At 38.0% G+C, this 20715-nt stretch overlaps 1 protein-coding gene across 1 annotated transcript in view; it reads right to left on the bottom strand.

Moving 5' to 3' along the window:
• The window catches only part of PPP2R2D (protein phosphatase 2 regulatory subunit Bdelta), a 111381-nt gene that overhangs the window by 73121 nt on the left and 17545 nt on the right, over positions 1-20715 (bottom strand). The window contains exons 3-5 of the mRNA XM_053692588.1: positions 13173-13270; positions 9459-9624; positions 8101-8213 (exon numbers count right to left, since the gene is read on the bottom strand). Of these exons, the coding sequence (XP_053548563.1) occupies positions 8101-8213; positions 9459-9624; positions 13173-13270 (377 nt within the window). The remainder of the gene's footprint in view (positions 1-8100; positions 8214-9458; positions 9625-13172; positions 13271-20715) is intronic.

Below are 20715 nucleotides of genomic sequence, written 5' to 3'. Positions count from 1 at the left end.
GAAAAGAGAATCTCAGAAACCGATAGTGATCTGAATGAATTGGAATGTGAAGATAAGCGTCCTGTAAGTCTATTGCGGACATGTAATAACCTTGCTGAACAAAAGGTAGAATAGCCCTTAGTCACCATCTTGAAAGTTGGGACCCTTACAAAACAATTCAAAAACTTCAGATCCAGAACTGGTCTGAATACATTTTCTCTCTTTGGGACAATGAATAGATTTGAATAAAAACCCAGACCCTGTTCCTAAACACTTCAGAAAAGCCTGAGCTTTCACAGGATTTGTTGGAACATGAGAAAGAATTTTCTCACAGGTGGTCTTGTTTTGAAACCTATTCGATACCCTTGAGAAACAATGCTCTGAATCCACTGATTCTGAACAGAATCTGCCCAAATTTTTTGTAATAATTTTAATCTGCCCCCCACCAGTTGAACTGGTTTGAGAGCCGCACCTTCATGCTGTCTTGGGGGCTGGCTTTGGCTTTTTATAAGGCTTGGATTTATTCCAACTTGAAGATCGCTTCCAAATGGAGCCAGAGTCCTTAGGGAAAGGAGTGTTTTTCTGTTCTCTATTCTGACGAAAGGAATGAAAACGATTAGAAGCTTTAGATATACCTTTAGACTTTATCTTGGGGCAAGAAAACTCCCTTCCCCCCAGTGATAGTCCAACTGAGAACCAAATAAATGATTACCCTGGAAAGAAAGAGAGAGTAATCTAGATTTAGATACCATGTCAGCTTTCTATGATTTAAGCCATAAAGCTCTTCTAGTCAGAATAGCTAAAGACATAGATTTAACATTAATCTTGACTATATCAAAAATAGCATCACAGATAAATTAGCATGTTTAACGAACAATGCTAGATAAATCAGGAACTGTTTCCTGATGTGCTAAGCTATCCAACCAAAAAGTTGATGCAGCCGCAACATCAGCCATAGAAATGGCAGGCCTGAGAATATAGCCAGAATGCAAATAAGCTTTCCTTAGATAAAATTAAATTTTACTATCTAAAAGGATCCTTAAAAGAAGTACTATCTTCCATAGGAATAGTAGTACGTTTGGCAAGAGTAGAAATAGCCCCATCAACCTTAGGAACTTTTTCCAAAAACTCCAAATTAGCCACTAGTAAAGGATATAACTTCTTAAACCTAGAAGAAGGATTAAAAAAAGCACCAGGCTTAGACCATTCCTTAGCAATCAAATCAGAAACCGCATCTGGAACAGGAAAAAGCTCAGGAGTAATCACAGGTGGTTTAAAAACAATTTATGCTTACCTGATAAATTTCTTTCTTTTGCATGATGTACCGAGTCCACGGATTCATCCTTACTTGTGGGATATTATCCTTCATAACAGGAAGTGGCAAAGAGAGCACCACAGCAGAGCTGTCTATATAGCTCCCCCCTTAACTCCACCCCCAGTCATTCGACCGAAGGCCAAGGAAGAAAAAGGAGAAACTATAAGGTGCAGAGGTGACTGAAGTTTTTAATAAAAAAATACTATCTGTCTTGAATAGACAGGGCGGGCCGTGGACTCGGTACATCGCAAAAGAAAGAAATTTATCAGGTAAGCATAAATTTTGTTTTCTTTTGCATGATGTACCGAGTCCACGGATTCATCCTTACTTGTGAGATACCAATACCAAAGCTTTAGGACACGGATGAAGGGAGGGACAAGACAGGAACCTAAACGGAAGGCACCACTGCTTGCAAAACCTCTCTCCCAAAAATAGCCTCCGAAGAAGCAAAAGTATCAAGTTTGTAAAATTTTGAAAAGGTATGGAGCGAAGACCAAGTCGCAGTCTTACAAATCTGTTCAACAGAAGCATCATTTTTAAAAGCCCATGTGGAAGCTACCGCTTTAGTAGAATGAGCTGCAATCCTTTCAGGAGGCTGCTATCCAGCAGTCTCATAAGCCAAACGGATTATGCTTTTCAGCCAAAAGGAAAGAGGTAGCCGTAGCCTTTTGACCCCTACGCTTTCCAGAATAGACAACAAACAAAGAAGATGTTTGACGAAAATCTTTGGTTGCTGGCAAATAAAATTTCAAAGCACGAACCACGTCCAAGTTGTGCAACAGACGTTCCTTCTTACAAGAAGGAACGACAATTTTCTGATTGATATTCCTGTTAGTAACAACCTTAGGTAGGAACCCAGGCTTGGAACACAGGCATCAGCATGGAACACAAGATAAGGTGAGTCACATTGTAATGCAGATAGTTCAGAAACTCTTCGAGATGAAGAGATAGCAACTAGGAACAAAACTTTCCAAGATAAAAGCTTAATATCTATGGAATGCATGGGTTCAAACGGAACCCCCTGAAGAACTCTAAAAACCAAATTTAGACTCCATGGCGGAGCAACAGGTTTAAACACAGGCTTAATTCTAGCTAAAGCCTGACAAAAAGTCCGAACGTCCGGAACAGCCAGACGCTTGTGCAGCAAAATAGACAGAGCAGATATCTGTCCTTTTAGGGAACTAGCTGACAATCCTTTCTCCAATCCTTCTTGGAGAAAAGACAAAATCCTAGGAATCCTGATTTTACTCCAGGAGAAGCCTTTGGATTCGCACCAAAAAAGATATTTACGCCATATCTTATGATAGATTTTCCTGGTAACAGGCTCTCGAGCCTGAATCAAGGTATTTATGACAGACTCAGAGAAACCCCGCTTTGATAGAATCAAGCGTTCAATCTCCAAGCAGTCAGTTGCAGAGAAATTAGATTTGGATGTTTGAATGGACCTTGAATCAGAAGGTCCTGTCTCAGTGGCAGAGATGACATGTCCACCAGGTCTGCATACCAAGTCCTGCGTGGCCATGCAGGAGCTATCAAAATCACTGATGCTCTCTCCTGTTTGATTCTGGCAATCAGACGTGGAAGGAGAGGGAAAGGTGGAAACACATAAGCCAGGTTGAATGACCAGGGTACTGCTAGAGCATCTATCAGTACAACCTGAGGATCCCTTGACCTGGAACCGTAACGAGGAAGTTTGGCGTTCTGACGAGACGCCATCAGATCCAATTCTGGTGTGCCCCATTGCCGAACCAGTTGAGCAAACACCTCAGGATTGAGTTCCCACTCCCCCGGATGAAAAGTCTGACGACTTAGAAAATCTGCATCCCAGTTCTCTACACCTGGGATATAAATCGCTGACAGATGGCAAGAGTGAGCCTCTGCCCATCGGATTATCCTTGAGACCTCTATCATCGCTAAGGAACTCTTTGTTCCGCCCTGATGATTGATATAAGCCACAGTCGTGATGTTGTCCGACTGAAACCTAATGAATCTGGCCGAAGTCAGCTGAGGCCATGCCTGGAGAGCATTGAATATCGCTCTTAAAGGGACACTGTACCCAAAAATTTTCTTTTGCGATTCAGATTGAGCATGACATTTTAAGCAACTTTCTAATTTACTCCTATTATCAAATTTTCTTCATTCTCTTAGTATCTTTATTTAAAATGCAAGAATGTAAGTTTAGATGCCGGCCCATTTTTGGTGAACAACCTGGGTTGTTCTTGCTGATTGGTGGATAAATTCATCCACCAATAAAAAAGTGCTGTCCAGAGTTCTGATCCCAAAAAAAAGCTTAGATGCGTTCTTTTTCAAATAAAGATAGCAAGAGAACGAAGAAAATTGATAATAGGAGTAAATTAGAAAGTTGCTTAAAATTGCACACTCTATCTGAATTACAAAAGAAAATTTTTGGGTTCAGTGTCCCTTTAATTCCAGAATATTTATCGGCAGGAGAGCCTCCTCCCGAGTCCACAAACCCTGTGCTTTCAGGGAATTCCAGACTGCACCCCAGCCCAGAAGGCTGGCGTCTGTCGTCACTATAACCCATTCTGGCCTGCGGAAACACATTCCCTGGAACAGATGATCCTGTGACAACCACCAAAGAAGAGAGTCTCTGGTCTCTTGATCCAGATTTATCAGAGGAGATAAATCCGCATAATCCCCATTCCACTGATTGAAAATAAAATAAAACAGCTTAACACCTCCTTCACTTTAACCTTCCTGCTTAGAGCCGGCAAAGAGAATGACTGTGGGGTGGAGTTAAGGGGAGAGCTATATAGATAGCTCTGCTGTGGTGCTCTCTTTGCCACTTCCTGTTAGGAAGAATAATATCCTACAAGTAAGGATGAATCCGTGGACTCGGTACATCATGCAAAAGAAAACAGAATTTAAACGTTTACTGGTTTTGTTATCAAGAGGATCAGACTCTTCAATACCCAAAAGTAACCAATACTTCTGTCAACAAAGACCAAATATATTCAATCTTAAAAAAATAAGATTTATCAATTTCAATGTCTGAAGTAGGATCTTCTGAAGGAGAGATCCTCTTTAGAGGAGGATATTTCAGTATGTTGTCGGTCATCACAAATTTCATCAGTTTTATGAGAAGTTTTAAAAGACTTATGTTTATTAGAAGGTGGAATAGCAGACAGTCTTCTGTATTGCATCAGCAATATAATTTTTCATAGCAACAGGGATATCATGTACATTAAAAGTTGAAGGAACAACAGGTGCTGTACTAGTACTAATAGAAACATTATCAGCATGAAAAACCTTATCATGACAACTGTTAAATAATATAAATAGCCGGAGATATAATCTCAGCTTGCTTACAACAGATACACTTAGCTTTGGTAGAACTGTGTTCATGCAGCATGGTTCCTACAGTAGCTTCTGAGACATCTTGCAAAATGTAAAAGAGAAAACATTTAAAGTGAATGTAAAGTTTGAGGAATGAGTGCCCGGTTTTTAATAATCCCATTAAAAACAGGGGCACTTTCATTCATCAAACTTTATATTACACTGCTTTTGTTAAAATACTTACCTTTTCTTTCTGCAGGCCGCTCCAACGCTTCCTCCACCCGTCGCAAGCCTCTGCCGACGTCAGAAATTACGATTCCGGCCTTCCACCAATCACGGCGTTGCTTTAGGCAATGATTGGAGGATGCTGGACTAGTCATTCCTGATGTAAGAAGAGGCTTGCGACGGGCTGGAGCGGCTTGCAGAAAGAAAAGGTATTTTAACAAAAGCAGTGTAATTTAAAGTTTGATAAATGAAAATGCACCTGCTTTTAATAGGATTATTAAAAATCAGGCACTCATTCCTCAAACTTTACATTCACTATAAAACAAAATATCTAATTTCCTCATATAGCAGTTTCAGGAATGGGAAAAAATGCATATGCTAAATAAGCAAAAAAAGCAAACAGCATAGCCCTCTAGAATATAACGAGAGCAGGGAGCATAAAGGAAGTGGGGTAATATAACCAAACAAATATTTGGAGCCAAGTATGACGTACAACGCAAAGTGAACATTTGTTGGCGCCAAACAAGTGCGTCTTCACGCCCAACAAACTAACGTCAATAAATAAGCAGGAAATCACAAAACTTGCAACACCATAGACGCAAATTTGCGCCAAAAATTACGCAACAGCATTTTGCACCCTCGGGAGCCTAGATTTGCCCGTGAAAATTAAGGGGGAAAAAACACGTCAAATTGGACAAAAAGACTAAACCCCAGGTAAGAATTTGTTAAAAAAACAAAAACTTCCTAAAACATGATTCCCATACTGAAACTGTTAGATTGCAAAGGAAAATACACATAGACCTGACTCATGGAAAATATAAGTAAATACATATATTTAAAACTTTATATTAATACATAAAGCGCCAAACATAGCTAAGAGAGTCTTAAATAATGATACATACTTACCGAAAGACACCCATCCACATATATCAGACAGCCAAACCAGTACTGAAAACTATCAGCAGAGGTAATGGTATAAGAGTATATCGTCGATCTGAAAAGGGAGGTAGGAAATGAATCCCTACGACCGATAACAGAGAACCCTTGAAAAGATTTCCCATGAGTGAAACCATAAACATTAACAGGCAATACTCTCTTCACATCCCTCTGACAAACACTGTACTCTGAGAGGAATTGGGCTTCAGAATGCTTAACGCTTATCATAGAAGAAAACATAAAAATCAAGCACAAACTTACTTCACCACCTCCGTAGGAGGCAAAGTTTGTAAAACTCAACTATGTGTGTGGTGGGAGGTGTATTTATAGGCATTTTGAGGTTTGGGAAACTTTGCTCCTCCTGGTAGGAATGTATATCCCATACGTCACTAGCTCATGGATTCTTTCCATTTACATGAAAGAAAAATTAAATCCACCTATAAAACATTTTAACATGGAAAAATTATGCAATGCACATTATTTTAACCCCTTAACGATAGACGATGTACAAGGTACGTCCTACAAAAAAAAAACGGTTGTTAACGACCAAGGACGTACCCTGTACGTTGTCAGGGGTTTCAAGCGGATCCTGATTGCTTCCAGCCGCATTCAGGGTATTGCACGATGCATCGCTGCAATACCCTTTATTTACCATCCAATGCAGAGAGAACCACTCTGTGGCCCTCTCTGCATCGGCCAGTGATGGTGCTGATCGTTGGTGGGTGGGAGCCATTGCAGGGAGGCGGGTGGCCATTGCTGGAGGATATCCGACAGAGGGGGGGCGGGATCGCTACACAAGTGTTAAGGGGAGGAGGCAGAGAGGAGGGGGGGGAAATTTTATCTAAGGGATCTGGGAGGGGGTGAGGGCAAGTTATTAAGGTGGGGCATATCTACACTACAGAAAAATTGAGTTTTTTTATTTAAAAAATAAAAAAAATAAAAAGCAAATTATATGGCAAACTGGGTACTGGCAGACAGCTGCCAGTACCCAAGATGGCGGAAGATAGGTAGAGGGCGGAGGGTTACAGAGCTGTTTGGGGGGGGGGGGTTTAGAGATCCTACAAGGCAGAAAAAAAAAAAAAACACGCTTTATTTTAGTACTGGCAGACTTTCTGCCAGTACTTAAGATGGCAGGGACAATTGTGGGGTGGGGGAGGGAAGAGAGCTGTTTGGGAGGGATCAGAGGGTGGGATGAGTGAGGTGGGAGGCTGATCTCTACACTAAAGCTAAAATTAACCCTACAAGCTCCCTAATTAACCCCTTTACTGCTAGGCATAATACACGTGTATTGCGCAGCGGCATTTAGCGGCCTAATTACACAAGCTGTTTGTAAATAATTTCAGTGAGAAACCTAAAGTTTGTGAAAAAAAAATTTTTATTTGATCGCATTTGGCGGTGAAATGGCGCATGAAATATACCAAAATGGGTGTAGATCAATACTTTGGGTTGTCTACTAAAAAAAAATAAAAAAAAAAAAAAAAAAATGATATATACACGTCAAGGGATATTCAGGGATTCCTGACAGATATCGGTGTTCCAATGTAACTATTGCTAATTTTGGAAAAAAATGGTTTGGAAATAGCAAAGTGCCACTTGTATTTATTGACCAAGAACTTGCAAAAAAAGCAAACATGTAAACATTGGGTATTTCTAAACTCAGGACAAAATTTAGAAACTATTTAGCATGGTTGTTTTTGGTGGTTGTAAATGTTTAACAGATTTTGGGGGTCAAAGTTAGAAAAAGTGTTTTTTTTTTCATTTTTTTCATCATATTTTATAAAAAAAAAATTATAGTAAATTTTAAGATATGATGAAAATAACGGTATCTTTAGAAAGTCCATTTAACGGCAAGAAAAACGGTATATTAAAATGTGTGGGTACAGTAAATAAGATGAAAATTACAGCTAATCACAAACACCGCAGAAATGTAAACATAGCCCTGGTACCAAAACGTCAGAAAATTGAGAAGTGCTCTGGTCACTAAGGGGTTAACTATTTTTGATGCTGTTTACCTCTGTCTAAGGAGACTGGGAAAAAAGTACAATATTTATTCTATAGAACATATAGCGTACTTTACTATGCAACATGTTACAAAAAGATTGCTTAGGTCAATGAACAGTAAGTTTACATCTTGCTCTAACTGGCCAAAGCAAAATGAAAAAAAAAACCCATTCAGCTGGCACCAGTGTCTGTATTCTTAAGGCTTTATGGAAATAAACCTCTCAAATTTGTACTATGAAAAAACACAATTCATGTTATAAAATCAATGTACTTATAAGAGAACCACAGACAAAATGTGCCACAAAATCTAAAACTCCAGAATGCTGTCTACAATCAAAGAAACGTACCCGCAATGATGTGATTCTAAAAGGATCTCGAAGTCTACCATCATCATCCTTCAAGTTGTAACCTTCTGCCCTTTTATCACGTTCACTTATTTTCCATAATTTTATAGTTTTGTCTTTATATAAAAAAAAAAAAAAAAAAAAAAAAAAATCCAAGTTATTCCCAAGCAAAACAAGCATGTAAAAATTAACATTTTAAAATAAGAAACTGCAACTTAAAAAGGGACATGAAATATATATATGTTTGTGACCGAAAAGGTTTGGATTTAGAAATATTTGCATCTGTAAAATGTGAGTTACAAAAGGGGTTGGGACCACGAGTAAACAATACCTTATGTCATTTAGGCAATATTTACATATCATACAGTTTATACATGTACGCTAAAGGTAGTTTAGTTTTATATCATTTTAATACTTTTGTATATTTCTCACGCTCTCCATCTATCAGGGGTGGAAAAAACATCACTATAGTTTACTAGTCAACTCATTGTTAAAGATAAGAAAATATATATATTTGTTTACTTGTCCAGAGCTAGTGGAAATGTCATAAAATATATTGTATGCAAATAATTAGGTATATAATAAAGAAAAAAGATAATACAACCAAATACTAAATAAAAAAAATATGAGAAGACCCATATTAAATGGCTACTCATGGAACTTTGAAGATACTGAAGACAACCAGCAGTCGCACTGTAGCTGTTGGTTGGCTTACCAGTTATATATCTTCTCAGCACAAGCAGTTCGCTGTAGCTCTTAAGTACATAAAAAAGGGACAGTCAAGTCCAAAATAAGACGTTCATGATTTAACTAGGGCATGTAATTTTAATCAACTTTCCAATTTACTTTTATCACCAATTTTGCTTTGTTCTCTTGGTATTCTTAGTTGAAAGTTAAACCTAGGAGGTTCATAAGCTAATTTCTTAGACCTTGAAGGGAGCCTCTGCATTTGCCAGTTTTTCACCACTAGAGGGCGCTAGTGCATGTGTTTCATATAGATAACTGAGCTCATGCACGTGAATTTACAGAGGAGTGAACACTGATTGGCTAAAATGCAAGTCTGTCAAAAGAATTGAAATAAGGGGGCAGTCAGCAGAGGCTTAGATACAAGGTAATCACAGAGGTAAAAAGTCCCTTTAACCGTATTATACTCTTTGCGGGGGTAAAACACACAGCACGGCAGCATTGCTAATGCTTAAATGACATATGCTGACAAATTACAGTGTCATTTTTGCACTTTAATGGGCCTCTAATTCAAATACATTTCCTACTCAAATATATCATAGGAAGACTGCAGTGAAATGTTCTTGCAAGGTGCTTACTGACGCTTTAAGGATAGCTTAGAAATACAACTCACTTACCGTTGGTAGAAAGTAAGAAATGAGCAGCATTCTGTTGTTGTAACCACCTAATTTTGTTAATTTTTTCCTCAATTTCTAAACTTTTTAAGTAGTCAAATTCAGGCTCATGGCTTTGAAATGTACTGTAAACATTATATTCACCCCTAGAATGAGGGCGGCTTTTATTCTAGAAGAAAGAAAAAAAATTGGTTAGATATACTTTAAATTTCATTTGGATAAGATAGGTGAAAACATCCTTCCAATTTCTGGATAATGGCTTGACAACTCCTGGACATAAAAAAATAACCTGTTGCCTTCCTAGTCTAAGACTCTTAAACTACCACAGAGATAGAGTGCAGTTCTCTGGCGGCCAGGGGTTTAAGTGGATGCTGGGGACATAAGACTTCTCAAGTTTTAGGTAGACGATTAAGCGCATGAGAATTTACCTACAATTCTCTTACCTGGTGACTGCTTGTCTTTACACAGAATACAGAGATTTAATCAGACAAATTTAATAAAAGGGTTGGTGGGCGTAATTTGGCGTTTAAAGATGAGAGGATGGAAATGACAAACAAATATGTATTACCAATATCAGAAGTTGTCAAGTTAGGTCATATGTAGACCTGACTATGTAAAATAAGTAATAATGAGGACTTAAGGGACAGTCAAGTCAAAATTAAACTTTCATGATTCCGATAGGGCGTGTCATTTTAAACAACTTTCCAATTCACTTTTATCATCAAATTTGCTTTGTTCTCTTGGTATTCTTTGTTGAAAGCTAAACCTAGGTAGGCTCATATGCTAATTTCTAAAACCTTAAAGGCTGCCACTTATTTCAATGCATTTAGCAGTTTTTCACAGCTAGGGTAAATTCATGTGTGCCATACAGATAACATTGTGACCACACCCGTGGATTAATAAGTGAGAGGACAATGATTGGCTAAATGCAAGTCTGTCAAAATAACTAAAATAAGGGGGCCGTCTGCAAAGACTTACATACAAGGTAATCACAGAGGTACAAAGTGTATTAATATAACAGTGTTGGTTATGCCAAACAGGGGAATGGGTAATAAAGGGATTATCTATCTTTTTAAACAACAAAAACTCTGGAGTAGACCGTCCTTTTAAGAGTCCTTTAGGCTATCCTTTTGGTAACTTCCTTAATGTCTTAGAAAAATATTTTGGGGAGATAAAGATATGGAAGAATTAAAGCTTAAAGGCTGTTCTAGATCGTATGTTTACAATGCTAACAAAGGTGACCAAAAGTGAAATATGATTGGTCTTCCTGACTAGGTAAATTGTCTCTGTTCTTAAAATGTCATATTTAAATTACTTTGATCCTGACAAACTATTGGCTGCACCTTTTTTCGTGTAGTACATAAGTGAGCATCGCCATGCTGCTTATACAGGTCACAGATGTTTAAACATAAGGTCCAAACCAAATATTGGATGCTGAACTGCTTTGTATGGGTTAGTTTATTTCCCTACACCTTTGCCCCTTGGATGGAAAAATAAAATAAATAAAAAAACACAGTTGTACGCAAAAGTTTAGGCACCCCTGACAATTTCCATAATTTTCATTTATAAATAAATTGGGTGTTTGGATCAGCAATTTCATTTTGATCTATCAAATAACTGAAGGACACAGTAACATTTCAGTAGTAAAATGAGGTTTATTGGATTAACAGAAAATGTGCAATATGCATCCAAACGAAATTAGACAGGTGCATAAATTTGGGCACCCCAACAGAAATATTGCATCAATATTTAGTAGAGCCTCTTTTAGAAGAAATAACAGCCTCTAGACGCTTCCTATAGCCTGTAATGAGTGTCTGGATTCTGGATGAAGGTATTTTAAACCATTCCTCCTTGCAAAACATATCCAGTTCAGTTAGGTTTGATGGTTGCCGAGCATGGACAGCCCACTTTAAATCACCCCACAGATTTTCAATGATATTCAGGTCTGGGGACTGGGATGGCCATTCCAGAACATTGTACTTGTTCCTCTGCATAAATGCCAGAGTAGATTTTGAGCAGTGTTTTGGGTCGTTGTCTTGTTGAAATATCAAGCCCCGGCGTAACTTCAACTTTGTGACTGATTCCTCAACATTATTCTCAAGTATCTGCTGATATTGAGTGGAATCCATGCGACCCTCAACTTAAACAAGATTCCCAATACCGGCAATGGCCACACAGCCCAAGAGCATGATGGAACATCCACCAAATTTTACCGTGGGTAGCAAGTGTTTGTCTTGGAACGCTGTGTTCTTGTTATGACCAAATAACTCAATCTTTGTTTCATCAGTCCACAGCACCTTCTTCCAAAATGAAGCTGGGTTGTCCAAATGTGCGTTTGCATACTTCAAGAGACTGTTTGTGGTGTGTGTGTGCAGAAAAGGCTTCTTCCGCATCACTCTCGCCTACAGCTTCTCCTTGTGCAAAGTACACTGAATTGTTGAACAATGCAGTGTGACACCATCTGCAGCAAGATGTTGTAAGTCTGTGGGCTGTTTTTGACCGTTCTCACCATCCTTTGCCTTTTCGATATTTTACTTGGTCTGCCACTTCTGGCCTTAACAAGAACTGTGCCTGTGGTCTTCCATTTCCTCACTGAGAGCTTAAATCTCTGTGATAGCTTTTTGTAGCCTTCCCCTAAAGCATAATGTTGAACAATATTTGTTTTCACATCATTTTAGAGTTGGTTTGAGACCCCCATGTTGCCACTCTTCATAGGAGAGTCAAAGAGAACAACAACTTTAAATTAGCCACCTTAAATACATTTTCTCATGATTTGCTGCACCTGCCTATGAAGTTCAAGGCTTAATGGGCTCCCCAAACCAATTGTGTGTTCCAATTAATCAGTGCTAGGTAGTCAAATCAACAAAATGATAAGGGTGCCCAAATGTATGCACCTGTCTAATTTTGTTTTGATGCATATTGCACATTTTCTGTTAATACAATAAACCTCATTTCACTACTGAAATACTACTGTGTCCTTCAGCTATTTGATAGATCAAAATGAAATTGCTGATCCAAACACCCAATTATTTATAAATGAAACTCATGCAAATTATCAGGGGTGTCTAAACGTTTGCATACAAGTGTACGTATATACAAGTGAAAGAATAGTTTTCTGCAACAATTATGTTTGGGGAAGTGTCACATGCATGTTACTTCTGCCTTAACGCATGATTTTGTGTAATGTGTGCTCATAGGTCACATCTATTTGCTGCTATACGATTCTTACTTTTATTAAATATGTAATGCATTTAAAATCATTTACACTGTGCATATTTAAGGGTGAAACCTTCTTACAAAAACAGGGGTGTGCTCATTTAAGCCACACTAAATCAATTCTGGGACATAAAGTAGTAGTACTGGCTACATATTAAAAGAAAAATAAAGCAAAAGCCCAATCTTAAAAGGGACATTAAACACAAAAAACATTTTGTGCGTCCCCCCCCTTTAATTATGGGTTCCGCAGTTTTGGAACCTAGGTTGGACCACAGGTATCTAAAGGAAACTTGCTGTCCATGTGAAAACACAGCAGCCTGGAATATAGTAAAAGCTAGACTTCAACATGACAGCCCGAGATATGGAAAAGGTGGGGAATAACCACAATACTATTGTAAAATTAAATTACTGTTTAATGTCACTTTAATTGGTATTGCTAAATTAAGTATTCAGCCACAGTTATACGGGGGAAAAAATACCAATATAATAAAACTCACTGACCTCTTGTTCCCTTTGAAATATAACAACTCTGCCGCCTTTGTCTCCTGTAGCTAATAGATCACCAGTGTTGTTGAACTCAACAGTTGAAATAATGTCAGCTGTAAAAAAAGAAAAACGGGGAAAAAAAACAAAACACTAATAGGTCAGGTAAAACAGTCACATGAAAGAACAGAAGAAAGTTATCAATATCTGGAAATTATAAAAAATAAAGAATACATAGAAGACAATTGGTTATGTTTAGACTGCTTATTCTTTTTAAAAAGAGATGCCATGTTTTAAAAACAGAAAGATACTAAAGTTGAATCAAACTATTTGGTTCATTAATCCATGTTCCCAGTCAACATACACGACACATGGGTGGGGGGGTCCAGAGGAGCGATTTGTCAAGAGAAAAATCACAGTTAACATCTTGTGATTACAATATTCTTATTCTCCATTTTTCCAATAGATTAACATATTTGTAGACTCTGAACTGTTGTAGAACAGATTAACACCTTGTATCCTGCAATTGTTTATAAATGGCCAAACTCCACCTACCACTTCCCTTATCTGGAGGAGCCGATTATATAAATTTGAGTCTGGAGATGACAGGACTTGCCCACTGCAATTGTGTTAGAAAAATCTACATTGTTTGGTTTGGCTTCAGCCGATAAGAAACTGCAGATCATGGATAGATATGGGGCAGAATCAGGCATGTGAAGCCTGTCATGTGGTTTTCTACTTTTCAGTACTGGAAAAAAAACATAATTTATGTAAGAACTTACTTGATAAATTAATTCTTTCATATTGGCAAGAGTCCATGAGCTAGTGGCGTATGGGATATACAATCCTACCAGGAGGGGCAAAGTTTCCCAAACCTCAAAATGCCTATAAATACACCTCTCACCACACCCACAATTCAGTTTAACGAATAACCAAGTAGTGGGGTGATAAAGGAGTAAAAAGCAACAACAAAGAAATTTGTAAATAATTGTGCTTTATACAAAAAAAATCATAACCACCATAAAAAAAAGGGGTGGGCCTCATGGACTCTTGCCAATATGAAAGAAATTAATTTATCAGGTAAGTTACATAAATTATGTTTTCTTTCATGCAATTGGCAAGAGTCCATGAGCTAGTGACGTATGGGATAGCAATACCCAAGATGTGGAACACGCAAGAGTCACTAGTAGAGAGGGAGGGATAAAAAAAAAAGCCATTTCTGCTGAAAAAAAATTCATCCATAGCCCAAAATATGTTTATTCTCATAAATGAAAGGAAAAAACCTAAATCAGAAGCAGAAGAATCAAACTGAAACAGCTGCCTGAAGAACTTTTCTACCAAAAACTGCTTCCGAAGAAGCAAATACATCAAAATGGTAGAATTTAGTAAATGTATGTAAAGAAGACCAAGTTGCAGCTTTGCAAATATGATCAACTGAAGCTTCATTCTTAAAAGCCCAGGAAGTGGAGACTGATCTAGTAGAATGAGCTGTAATTCTCTGAGGCGGGGCTTGACCCAACTCCAAATAAGCTTGATAAATCAAAAGCTTTAATCACGAAGCCAAGGAAACGGCAGAAGCCTTCTGACCTCTCCGGGAACCAGAAAAGATAACAAATAGACTAGCAGTTTTCCTGAAATCTTTAGTAGCTTTAACATAATATTTCAAAGCTGTCACCACATCCAAAGAATGTAACGATCTCTCCAAATAATTCTTAGGACACAAGGAAGGGACAACAATTTCTCTATTAATGTTGTTAGAATTCACAACCTTAGGTAAGAATTTAAATGAAGTTAGCAAAACTGCCTTATCCTGATGAAAAATCAGAGAAGGAGATTCACAAGAGAGCGGATAATTCAGAAACTCTTCTAGCAGAAGAGATGGCCAAAAGGAACAAAACTTTCCAAGAAAGTAGTTTAATGTCCAAAAAATGCATAGGCTCAAAAAGGAGGAGCCTGTAAGGTCTTCAAAACCAAATTAAGACTCCAAGGAGGAGAGTGATTTAATGACAGGCTTGATACGGACCAAAGCCTGTACAAAACAATTGAATATCAGGAAGTTTAGCAATCTTTCTGTGAAATAAGACAGAAAGAGCAGAGATTTGTCCTTTCAAGGAACTTGCAGACAAACCTTTATCCAAACCATCCTGAAGAAACTGTAAAATTCTAGGAATTCTAAAAGAATGCCAAGAGAATTTATGAGGGGAGCACCATGAAATGTAAGTCTTCCAAACTCGATAATAAATCTTTCTAGAAACATATTTACGAGCCTGCAACATAGTATTAATCACAGTCTCAGAAAAACCTCTATGACTAAGCAATAAGCGTTCAATTTCCATACCTTCAAATTTAATGATTTGAGATCCTAATGGAAAAACAGACTGAGACAGAAGGTTCGGCTTTAAAGGAAGTGGCCAAGGTTGGCAACTGGACATCCGAACAAGATCCGCCTACCAAAACCTGTGAGGCCATGCTGGAGCCACCATCAGCACAAACGATTGCTCAATGATGATTTTGGAGATCACTCTTGGAAAAAGAACTAGAGGCAGGAAAATATAAGCAGGTTGATAACACCAAGGAAGTGTCAATGCATCCACTGCTTCCCGCTGAGGATCCCTGGACCTGGACAGGTACCTGGGAAGTTTATTGTTTAGAGGAGGTGCCATCAGATCTATTTCTGGAAGACCCCACATCTGAACAAGTTGAGAAACCATTCTCGAGGATGTAAAGTCTGACGACTGGGATATGAACCGCAGAAATTAGACAGGAGCTGGATTCTGCCCAAACAAGTATCCGAGATACTTCTTTCATAGCTTGAGGACTGTGAGTCTTACCCTGATGATTGACATATGCCACAGTTGTGATATTGTCTGTCTGAAAACAAATGAACGGTTCTCTCTTCAACAGAGGCCAAAAAACTGAAAAGCCCTGAGAATCGCACGTTCCAAAATATTTATTGGTAATCTCGCCTCTTGAGATTTCCAAGCCCCTTGTGCTGTCAGAGATCCCCAAACAGCTCCCCAACCTGAAAGACTCGCATCTTTTGTGATCACAGTCCAGGTTGGACGAACGAAAGAGGCCCCTAGAACAATACGATGGTGATCTAACCACCAAGTCAGATAGTCGGACACTGGGATTTAAGGATCTTAAATTGTGATATCCTTGTATAATCCCCTGCACCATTGGTTCAGCATACAAAGCTGGAGAGGTCTCATATGAAAAACGAGCAAAGGGGATCGCGTCCGATGCTGCAGTCATGAGACCAAAAACTTCCATGCACATAGCTACTGAAGGGAATGACAGACTGAAGGTTCTGACAGGCTGCAACCAATTTCAAAGTCTCTTGTCTGTTAGAGACAAAGTTATGGACACTGAATCTATATGGAAACTAGGGTTGCACCAATACCATTTTTTTTAAGACCGAGTACAAGTACCGATACTTTTTTTCAAATACTCACCGATACCAATTACCGATACTTTTTAATGTCATGACAGTTTACCAAGAACAATACAGACTAATGATTTAAGATTGCTTCTTTATAATTATGAACTGTATCTCAAAAGACATTTTGAAATAATAAAACAGTTTTATGTGCTTGTTGTCACAAAGTTCATAGAACATGTTTATAAATAAAATTATTACAATAACATATTTTAATAACAACAATAAACAGCTGCAGCAGCTGGGACTGGAAAGCTACAATTTAAAGGGGCGATTACTGGATGCAATTGGGTTGTAGGGTGCCTATATAACTGATAAATCTGACACTTGTACATAATACAAAGTCGTATAATTTAATTCTGAAAATAATATTGAGGAAGGAGTAACCCAGTTATCCCCTTTGAGAAAAATGGGGCATTTGTATTCTACTGACTCAACAGAAAATAGGGCTGGTCTTCATATTTTTCCAGGGCTGCTTTTTATTCCCAGTCCAGCCCTGGCTAAGGGTGTTCCTCAGAGTACAGTATATTTTGAGCACAATTGTGCAAGATGAGAGGCTTCCAGCTGTAAAGTAGCAGCTTTTAAAGCACTGCTCTGACGTAAAATAATACAAATAACATCAATTTGTATTGGCAGAACAGAAGTGAACAATTTTTAGTTAAGTCTCCACTCCAGCTTAAAATGAAATGGGAATATGCAGTTTGAAAAACACCACAACATGGCATATGGGTAGGAATTGGAGGTATCGGTTTAAGTATCGGTGCATTTGCACGAGTACAAGTACTCATGCAAATACTTGGTATCGGCACCGATACTAGTATCGGTATCGGTGCAACCCTAATGGAAACCTAAAAAGGTTACCCTTGTCTGAGGAATCAAAGCACTTTTTGGTAAATTGATCTTCCAACCATGTCTTTGAAGAAACAACACTAGTTGATTTGTGTGAGATTCTGCAGAACGTAAAGACTGAGCAAGTACCAAGATATTGTCCAAATAAGGAAACACTGCAATACCCCACTCTATGATTACAGAGAGTAGGGCAACGAGAACCTTTTAAAAGTTTCTTGGAGCTGTCGCTAGGCCAAAAGGAAGAGCAACAAATTGGTAATGCTTGTCTAGAAAAGAGAATCTCAGGAACTGATAGTAATCTGGATGAATTGGAAAATGAAGATATGCATCCTGTAAGTCTATTGTGGACATATGCCCTTGCTGAACAAAAGGCAGAATAGTCACCATTTTGAAAGTTGATACTCTTACATATCGATTCAAAATTTTTAGATCCAAAACTGGTCTGAATGAATTTTCTTTCTTTGGGACAATGAATAGATTTGAATAAAACCCCAGACCCTGTTCCTGAAACAGAACTGGCATGATTACCCCAGGTCTGAAACACACTTCAGCCTGAGCCTTTACTGGGTTTGCTGGGATTAGTGAGAGAAAAAGAATCTTCTCACAGGCGGTCTTACTCTGAATCCTATTCAGTACTCCTGAGAGAAAATACTCTGAATCCATTGATTTTGAACCAAATTGGTTAAAACATCTTTGAAAAATCTTAATCTGCCCCCTACCAGCTGAATTGGAATGAGGGTCGCACCTTCATGCGGACTTGGGGGCTGGCTTTGATCTCTTAAATGGCTTGGATTTATTCCTATTTGAGGAAGGCTTCCAATTGGAAACAGATTCCTTGGGGGAAGGATTAGGTTTCTGTTCCTTATTTTGTGGAAAGGAACGAAAACGGTTAGAAGCTTTAGATTTACCCTTAGGTCTTTTATCCTGAGGCAAAAAACTCCCTTCCCCCAGTAACAGTTGAAATTATTGAATCCAACTGAGAACCAAACAACCTATTACCTTGGAAAGAAAGAGATAGCAATCTGACTTAGAATGCATGTCAGCATTCCAGGATTTAAGCCACAAAAGGTCTTCTAGCTAAAATAGCTAAATACATAGATTTAACATCAAATTTGATTATATCAAAAATGGCATCACAAATAAAATTATTAGCATGTTGAATTAAGTTAACAATGCTAGACAAATCAGGATCCAATACTTGTTGCGCTAAAATTTCCAACCAAAAAGTTGAAGCAGCTGCAACATCAGCCAAAGAAATTGAAGGCCTGAGAAGATGACCTGAATATAAATAGGCTTTCCTCAGATAAGATTTAAGTTTCCTATCTAAAGGATCTTTAAAAGAAGTACTATCTTCCGTAGAAATAGTAGTACATTTAGCAAGAGTAGAGATAGCCCCATCAACTTTGGGGATCTTTTCCCAAAACTCTAAAGAGACTGCTGGCAAAGGGTACAATTTTTAAAACCTTGAAGATGGAATAAAAGAAATATCAGGCCTATTCCATTACTTAGAAATATCAGAAATAGCATCATTAACTGGAAAAACCTCAGGAATAACCACAGGAGGATAATAAACAGAATTTAAACGTTTATTAGTTTTAATATCAAGAGGACTAGTTTCCTCAATATCCAATGTAATCACCACTTTTTAACAAAGAACGAATATACTCCATTTTAAATAAGATTTGTCAGTGTCAATATCTGAGGTAGGATCTTCTGAATCAGATAGATCCTCATCAGAGCAGGATAATTCAGCATGTTGCCGGTCATTTGAAATTTCATCAACTTTGAGAAGTTTTAAAAGACCTTTTACGTTTATTAGAAAGCGGGATGGAAGACAAAGCCTTCTGAATAGAATCAGAAATAAATTATTTTACATTTACAGGTATATCTTGTGCATTAGATGCTGAGGGTACAGCAACAGGTAATGCACTACTACTGATGATACATTCTCTGCATGTAAAAGTTTATCATAACAACTATTACAAACTACAGCAGGAGATATAATCTGCACAAGTTTAGAACAAATGCACTTAGCTTTGGTAGAACTGTTATCAGGCAGCAGGGTTCCAACAGTGATTTCTAAGACAGGATCAGATTGAGAAATCTTGCAAATGTAAGAGAAAAAAAAAAAAAAACATATAAAGCAAAATTATCAATTTCCTTATATGGCAGTTTCAGGGATGGGAAAAAATGCAAACAGCATAGCCCTCTGATAGAGAAAAGTGGCATATAGGAATGAGGTCTTAAATAATGAAAATATTTGGCGCCAAGTATGACGCACACAAACAGAAAAATATTTTTTTGCGCCAAAAACGTCCGAAAATGACACACTCGCGTCACAGAAAACGCAACCTTGTGAAGGACTCAGCGTCGAGTCCTTCACAACTAAGACGCCGGAAATGACGAATTTGCATCAACGAACGTAACTTCGTGCCAAAAATGCTGCAATAAACTATGGCATTTTGCGCCATCGCGAGCCTAATTCTGCCGCAAATTTAAAAGACAGTCAATTGAAAGACTATACCCCAGGTAAGAAAATAAATTTTTTCCTAAAAAATGCATTTCCCAGATATGAAACTGACAGTCTGCAAAAAGAAATATACTGAAAACCTGAATCATGGCAAATATAAGTACAATACATATATTTAGAACTTTATAAAAATACATAAAGTGCCAAACCATAGCTGAGAGTGTCTTAAGTAATGAAAACATACTTACCAAAAGACACCCATCCACATATAGCAGATAACCATTTCAGTACTGGTTTGGCTATCAGTAGAGGTAATGGAATATGAGAGTATATTATCAATATGAAAAGGGAGGTAGGAGATGAATCTCTACGACCGATAAAAGAGAACCTATGAAATAGATCTCCCGTGAGGAAAACCATTGCATTCAATAGGTGATACTCCCTTCACATCCCTCTGACATTTACTGTACTCTTAGAGGAAACTGGCTTCAAAATGCTGAGAAGCGCATATCAACTTAGAAATCTTAGCACAAACTTACTTCACCACCTCCATAGGAGGCAAAGTTTGTAAAACTGAATTGTGGGTGTGGTGAGGGGTGTATTTTTAGGCATTTTGAGGTTTGGGAAACTTTGCTCCTCCTGGTAGGAGTGTATATCCCATACGTCACTAGCTCATGGACCCTTGCCAATTACATGAAAGAAACATTTTCAATTTACCACAATAAAAAGGGGAAAACAAAGTATATGACAAAGTTGTTTTTACTATGCATAATTAAAGCGACACTGAACCCAAAAAATTCTCT

This window comes from Bombina bombina, chromosome 9, assembly GCF_027579735.1.
Source record: "Bombina bombina isolate aBomBom1 chromosome 9, aBomBom1.pri, whole genome shotgun sequence".
NCBI lineage: Eukaryota > Metazoa > Chordata > Amphibia > Anura > Bombinatoridae > Bombina > Bombina bombina.
This window is presented reverse-complemented; position numbering and strand designations above follow the sequence as displayed.